General features: G+C 44.5%; 1 protein-coding gene across 11 annotated transcripts in view; it reads right to left on the bottom strand.

Annotated features, from left to right (window-relative positions):
• Positions 1-572: 572 nt before the first annotated feature.
• Nf1 (neurofibromin 1) overlaps positions 573-7951 on the bottom strand; it is a 256805-nt gene continuing 249426 nt past the window's right edge. For all 11 annotated transcript variants that reach the window (XM_028866918.2, XM_028866927.2, XM_028866928.2 and 8 more), the window contains one exon: positions 573-2778. In XM_028866918.2, the coding sequence (XP_028722751.1) occupies positions 2636-2778 (143 nt within the window). In that variant the 3' untranslated portion in view covers positions 573-2635. The remainder of the gene's footprint in view (positions 2779-7951) is intronic.

The raw sequence follows: 7951 nt of genomic DNA, 5'->3' as shown, positions 1-7951 counted from the left end.
CCACAGTGGAGGGCAAGGAAGCCCAGGCCAGGAGGCCACAGATGGGTGATCCCAATACAAACACACCAGAGTTCCTGTTTTCTTCTTCAAGTCAGGGAAACACAAACTGAGGACAAATCACAGAACTCACACCGATGATGTAAGATGGCCATTACTTGGAACTGGGGTGCTCTCCTCCTGGGGAGGGGACAGCTGGTGACATTTAAGTTCCTCAGCTTCAGCTGCTAGGGAAGTCAGACTTCCCTCAAAAGTTGGAAGTTTGGCCAGGCGGTGGTGGCGCTCGCCTTTAATCCCAGCACTGGGAGGCAGAGGCAGGCGGATCTCTGTGAGTTCAAGGCCAGCCTGGTCTACAGAGTTCTGGGACAGCCAGGGCTACACAGAGAAACCCTGTCTCAAAAATACAAAAAACAAAACAAAACAAAACAAAACAAAAAAACTTGGAAATTCTGTACATCAGATAAAACTGAAACCCTTCAGGAGTACTGGACGTACTGATCAAAAGCATTTCTGAATTTGGAGGTGGCTCCATTTGATCTTTGCAAGGGGAGCTCAAATGGGGGACATTTAAGAACCATGCATGGTACTATGGGAAACTCCTTAGAGAAAGAGCGCCACATTTACAAGTTTTCCTGTGTTTGAGAGGTGAGGGAGCAGTAATGGCCGCCTTCTGATGCACCAGTCTCTTTAGAGGAAAAGTGAGCAATGAAGTTGCGGGAAAAGCCTCCCCCTGCCTATGGCTGGCTGCAGACCCGGAGCTTTGGGGGTGTGCCCCCAGAGCTTGCTGGGGGAGAAGACAGGCCCTGGCAGCCTGGCTCCTCTGCTCCACAGGTTTCTGATGGAGCCTTTACAACAGCTGGAAACAAACGCTCAGTTCGCTGCCTCTGTCTTCAATGTTTTCCAATGCGTCTATGTAAAAATCACTACTAATACTAGGGGTTTTTCCTTTTATTTTGGCAAATGGTTCTTACTTATCCCAGGACTGTAAACAAATTAAAAAAATTAAATTCTTGTTATTTCTGAATATCAAAAGCAATTTTATTTACATTAACATATTACATTGTTACTGTATGGATAAGTGTGAAATGTGTTATATTATTAAAGTCAGAACACTTAAATGTACCATTATTTATTGACTTAGCTGTGGAGTTTAATTTACTGAAATCCACTAGTGAGCTAGCACTACAGGACCCCCCCCCCCCCCCGTTTCTTTTTGTTCCTCCCAAAGCCATTATATCTTAATATCTGAAGGGAACCTGGGAGTAGAGGGACAATACCTTTGAAAAATAAATATAGTTCAATCCTAAATGAGAGCACCCCCATCCTACTGCGCTCACTAGATCACTTGCTTTGCATACTGCAGGTGCCAGGAAGCAGCTGGCTGTGCGTCACCTGGAAGGGCCTATGGCACACCAATCCGTGCCATTCTGCAGAGCAGCAATTCTAGAGGCCCTTATCGCACACCATGCAGGCTGACCAGACTTCACAGTGATTAATGCAATCCTATCAGATAGAATCCAAATGTTTTGCTAGAGATTCCTGATTTTATTTGGAGGAGAGAAGGAAGATTAAAAGATTTAAAAAATACATCTTATCAAAGAAATTTATGATAATATACAGCATATTCTGTTTCTTGGAAAATTATTTAACAAAATAAGAATATCAGCTACCCTAAGTCACGTACCATTGCATTTTGCTTTGGAGCTAATGGAAAGAGCTATGAAAACCAGCTTCTGGAAGCAGGTCTCCACACTCTGTCTGCTAATTACCCTGCTCAGAGTCGCTCAGGAGAGAGGAGGAGAAAGCAAGTGCAAAAACAAGTGTCCTTACTATACTTGGTATAGTCTCGACTTACAAAAAAAAAAAAAAAAAAAAAAAAGAACAGAACACCTTCATATGTAAAGATTAAAAGATAATCAATAGGAAAAAAAATTACCTAGTTTGGATGACCAAGTATGAATAAGGCCTCAGAACCGATAGCTTTAATTCAGCATGTTAAGATGTATGTAGTCATGCTTACTTTCCTGTAATTATTGCTAATACTCAAATGTTAGTATTTCTTAAGAATCCATTACAAAATCCTAGTTTATCCCCTCCCCCAAGTACCTGGCTTGTGGCTTTATGGTGTAAATTCAATGAGGCTTGACCTCTATGGTTCCTTCAACTTCATAAGGTAAAAAAAAGTCCACAGCTAGATTATTAAATACACTGGGGTTAAAAGATTCTTTCTCCCCAAACTTGGAAAGCGTGTAACTAAGACAACCACTTCACTCTGCGAGACAAGGGAACAAAGAAGGCCAACCTCCATGCATGGCCCACAGCTGGCGGCAGCAGCACTGGAGGACTCATCCGCTCCCACAATCCACGCTCTCCGCTCGCTTCCTGACCGCCTGCTTTCTTCGCAGCGTCAGAACAAGTGCTCACACCAGACACATGCCAAAGTAGAGGGAAAACACTAAAGAAAAGCAGCATTAAATTTAGGCATTGCTTCCAAGAGTTGATCGTCTGGCAACATGGCAGACCGGAGGGTTCATAAGACACGAAGTGCAGCAGTGCAGTGTGGGCGGGGCCAGGTTAGGGAGGGTCACTAGTGAGAAGCCCAGGTTAGGTTGGTTTGAAAAGGGAAAGAAAGAAAGCTTCACACGATCTTCTTAATGCTATTACGTTTGAAACTGCCAGCGCTTCTTTGCTTCTGCACTTGGCTTGCGGATCCATGGCGAGTTCGTCCACTGTTACAGTGGCCAGTGGTGGGGGAGAGTTCAACGTTCTCCTTGTCGATTCCTAGAGAGAAAGAGCAGCTGATTACTCCTTCTCTCCTGCTGCTGGCTCAGGGACCAAATCTCACTGTGTGTGAGATACAACCTGGGGAATGGTTCCAGCACATTCCATTTGAATAGTAAACTGCTAGGAGATTTATAAAAGCCTTGTCGTGTACAGAACCTCACATTTTGCTAAGCTGAATCTGCTATCATTGCAGTAAAACAGACTTAAGAGAAAAAGAGAAGTTGCCAGAACAGCTGAAGGGAGGCCACCAGGGAAGCCTAGAGAGAACTCTCTTCCAGTCATACCAGAAGTGTTCAGCAGAGGGCAGCTTCTAGCTACATATCTGTAAAATTCACAAACAGCCTCCATCTTTCTACATAGCTGTCATTTCAGAAAAAGGCAGATGCTTTTCATTTTATCGGCTTCAATGCCTGTTCTGGAGGAATGAAAGCATTTCCTGAAAAGGTCATCTACCACGTGGGCCATGCTCTGAAACCTTTGCCTCTTTCCAATCATGGCAGGTCACCACACTCTTCTCAATTTTAATTGAGCAGATGACATTTCTCTCTCTCAGGGTCTTACAATGAATTTTCTAAACAACTTAAGTGATATTTTTACAAGATATTCAGAACAAAAGGGGAGATTATAAAAAGATCTCATCATATTGGTCAAGGTTACAACTGAGACAAGAAAGCAGTGCCTGAGGGGGGGGGCAGTGGTGTGGGCGGCTAGCATGTTCCTTCACAGGCCTTGATATGAACCTTGATCATTTATCGAATGATTTATTGATAACTTATTGACTGATTTATTGATTGACTAACTGATTGAGACAGGGTCTCTTTATATAGCCCTGGCTGTCCCAGAACTTGGTATGTAGGCTAGGCTGTCCTAGAACTCTAGAGGTCTGTCTACCTTTGCCTTCAGAGTACTGGAGTCAAAGGCTTGCACCACTACGCTTGGTCCTGAATCTTGATTTTGAGAGGGTTTGCTTCTAAAAAGTTTATTACACTGTAAACTTATAATCTGTCTACTTTTTTGCCCATTATCCTTCAATAAAATTTGCTTCCCAAACAGACATTATACTCATTTCTAGCCTAACTACTGATGGGAAGCACTCCAGTAGCTGGTATAAATGTTCACAGGTATAGAAGGGGGAAAAGCAAGAATAAGACAGTCCACATACAGAAAGGAAGGGTGAAACAAATGGGGGTGGGTAGACAGGGGAACATCTGTCCACATGTTATATACCCTGACAGCTTACTTATTCCACGTGTAACTTTAACTTTCTTTTTGTATATACTGTTGGAATTTAAAAAGAATCATTACATTTGGGAATGGAAACGTTTCCATTCTGGGGCAAGAAAGCATTATTTCAAGACAAGAGTTATCTATCATGTTACAGGAAATGGAACAGATCCATGCAGCAGTTTGTAGACTCATGAAGAGAACCGAAGCTGGGGGTGACTGTTCTCTAGAACCCATATCTTGCATTTGAACTTGACCCCCCATTCAATACTGTTCCGCTCCCGTCTGCTGTCCCCTCCCCTCCGTGTCCTTCCTGGTGAATGGTTCCACCTCCCACCACAGCCACCCTCTCTCCCTACAACCACCTGTATCAGCGTCTCGGCTCTCTGGCTCGAGTGGAAACACCCAGAGAGGGACCAGTTATCATTCACTTTTGTTTTCTTATCAAATCTAGCCAATCACTTTCACCGCTGGCTAAATGTTTCCTCCCCTTCACAATGCGATGGCTGGAGCCCTCCAGTGCACTGTCCTGAAGCACGCAGCCCTTACTTGGCACACGGGATGACACCACATGCCTTAGAAGGAGACGTTTCCTAGCAGCCTTCTTCCTTGTGAAATGACTACAGGCTCTCAGTGTGCCTGACATTAGTGTGTCCATTCCCTGATATCTGCATGTGAGGGAGCTGCATGTTCAAGTCCAGCATTTCCTCAATGGAGGTTGTTTCCTTAATAGGAATATGCTACATCTTATTTCCTAATGAGGAAGTCAGAAGGCAAAATAGTGTGATGGGATTCCTAAGTCTAACCAAACAAACATACTTTACTGTAAAGATCAAGGAGAAAGCTGCATAAATATTTTGGAGAGCACTGTATTTGTGTATAAAAGAATAAATAAAAGGTAGTTTTAAATAACAAATTTTGGGAGATTTCTTTTTTAAAAAGCAATAGAATGAGTTCTCTTTACACCAACAGAGAGGGCAGCAGAAGGAACTGATACTTCCGTCCTTTTTCTTCTGAAATCGTGGCAGCATTCTTTATACCTCTAGAATGCACTCTAGAAACACTTCCCTGTGCGGCTGGAGGACTGCAGCCTGCTCACATGGAGAAGCCCTGTGCTGGCACAGGCCTTACTTCAGACTAGAGAGGAAGGCTTGGCCTGGCACTCCTCCACTGGGCCTCTCTGAAGCTCTGTATCTGTGCTCTCATGTTCCTAAGGCAGCAGCTCCCCCTTCCTCCTTCCTCCCATGGGTACAAAAGCAAAGGTCCATGAGGAAGAAACCACAAGTCACCACATAGCTTAGGAAACAAAGCTGAAGGTCCTGTGCTGGGATGTGCTGCGTTGAACTCCCGCCGTCAGGCTGCACTCAACAGGCAGCCAGTTACAAGTGTGGGGCACAGACGCACTGTGCCGGGCTGGTTCCCGATGAAGATGGACACTAACAGGCATTCGGGCCAACACTGTGAACTGATCGAGTTGGGAGAAGGGCTGCCAGATTCTAGTCGAGGTGCTTGCCTGCCTCCCTACTATAACCTGAGCCCCTTGAGTGCAGGTATCGGAACTTACTTATTTTGACACTACTGATCTATAGCTCCTGCGTGGCGATAACAAATAAATACTAACACACTTACAGGAACTACACCGAGCGATCTGTCCCAAGGTGAAGGCCGACCCCAACGCCATCACTTGTGCAGGAGTCTACTTGGGTTCCTGCCTGTCTCCCTCGGTTTCCTACATACAGCAGGGCAAACCTGCCAGAAAACTCTTGTCTCCACATAAGTGGGCAACCACACTGAAGAACAAAGCTGAAGTCTGTGCTGCTGAGAATGAACCCGGGCCTCCTGCATGCTGCACAGTGCAGGCCACCAAGCTGCAGTCTCAGCCCTGAAGCTCCAGTCCTAACGGATCAGAACTCCTGCTGCCTCTAGAGTAAGAATGAACTATCCGGATGAACTGGCTGGATGCTGAAAATGGAACCAAGAGTCTGCTTGCACTCAACTCTAAACTACCTGCCATCCCCTCGGCTTCTGCTCTCATTTGGGAAGGTTAAGGACAACACATTGCCTGTTTTACAGGGCTGTAAGGAAAACTGGGTAACAATCTACAGAAAAATCATGATTTTTCTGAATTGCACAGATAAAATTATTACTGTGTTTTTTAAATAAATTAAGATGTTTCTAATACCTGGAATGAAAGAGATTAGGTAACTAGCAAATGAAGTTTTAGGACAAATGTACAGGACTCAAATTTAATGCTGGAATTTGTAAAATTACTAAAGCTAATGTAAGGAGCACAAAACATCTTAAAGAAAAGCTAAGTATGATAGTTATAGTTGATGTTTATGTTATAGTGACTATATTTATGGAGATATCCCAAGTATATATTTAGAAATATCTGTATTTTGAGCTGGATATACAAACTTAGAATTAACTGTAGGAACTTTCCGAATGTATGGGCTTTCCCTCATGCTGGCATTTCTTTTTCCTCTGAGGTCTCTCTGGGTAGCAGTACAAAGACTACATGGGAGAAGCAGACCATTTCAAAGTCAGGCAGTGATGTGCCACAGTTCTTCCTAGTCCTTGCAGTTAGTTAATGATATTCATCTTTAAAACATGAGTGACAGAATGTACAGTCTTATGATGGGGATGGCTTTGGGGGGGGGCAATAAAGCCCACAGTCTGCGTCTCTGTTGATATCCTGAGTTTCTGTTAACCTGCTGGGTGCTAACCCGAAGCCAGGACAGCATCTCAGGGCAGGCAGAAGTGGCAACTGAACTGAAACAGGCCCCACTGGCCATACAGTTCCGTGAGCCCCGGGACCTGATCCCGCAAGAGCTTTCCGAGTTCCTGTGCTACCTAAGCCACACTGAGCTTCCAGGACTGGGGCTGGGGAGTCTCATGCCGGGGGCCCAGCTGGAGTGTGGAGGAAGCAATGCTTTGTACAAAGTTGGGGAGACAAGGGCCTTGATGAGGAATGGCTGCTTGAAAACACCTGGCTTAGAGCACACAGAGGAGCACCAGGGGGATGAGGAAAGGATGAAAAGAATGATGTCCAGAGAGTTGGAAGCAGGGAGAGAGCTGTTAGACACTGGACACTTAGGACCATCCCTGGTTTTCAGAAGGAAGCTGGCTTTATTTATGGACCTCTAACCATTATTTTCCTAAGAACAATATGTAGGTAAGTAGAAGTTACTGACTCCCTCAAGCAAGTGTTCCTAGCACAGCATGAGAAGTATTATAAAGCATCAAAACAGTCATGTCAACATATTATGCCATCCTCGTTACTCTGAGAGCCCTCAGAAGTAGGCCACTCTGCTGCTGTGAATACATGTAGGATAAACACATGGAGCTTTCTTCTTTTCTTTGGATTTATAATATAGCTCAGATTGCCTGGAACTCGCTGAGAATGACTCTGTGTGTGTGTAGTCATGCATGCCCCACAGCTTAAGTGTGGATGTCAGAAGACAACTCTTGGGGTCGGTTCACACTGTGGGAACTGAAAGGCATGCAAGTACTTCTATCCACTGAGCCTTATTTGTTTCTTTGTTTTTCAAGACATGGTTTCTCTGTGTAGCCCAGGCTGTCCTGGAACTCACTCTGTAGCCCAGGCTGGCCTGGAACTCACAGAACTCTGCTTGCCTCTGCCTCCCAACTGCTGGAATTAAAGGTGTGCGCCACTACTGCCCGGCTTCCACTGAGCCTTTTTATTGGCTCCAATTCTGGATATTTTCTACAGAGCAATACAGTATTAATCACATGTTTAAGGAAAAAAACAACTGTGTCTTAGAATCTGTTAAACACCACAAATTGGAAAGAAATAACTTTCACTTAAAACTCAATACTGACACCCACAGGCAAAAACTCTCAAGTCCTTGTAATCAGGACATCTCATCTTTAAATGTATGGAACTAAGGGTTGGAGATATGGCTGCGCTCTCAGAGGACCTGGG

Source organism: Peromyscus leucopus, chromosome 8b (assembly GCF_004664715.2).
Source record: "Peromyscus leucopus breed LL Stock chromosome 8b, UCI_PerLeu_2.1, whole genome shotgun sequence".
NCBI classification, from domain to species: domain Eukaryota; kingdom Metazoa; phylum Chordata; class Mammalia; order Rodentia; family Cricetidae; genus Peromyscus; species Peromyscus leucopus.
This window is presented reverse-complemented; position numbering and strand designations above follow the sequence as displayed.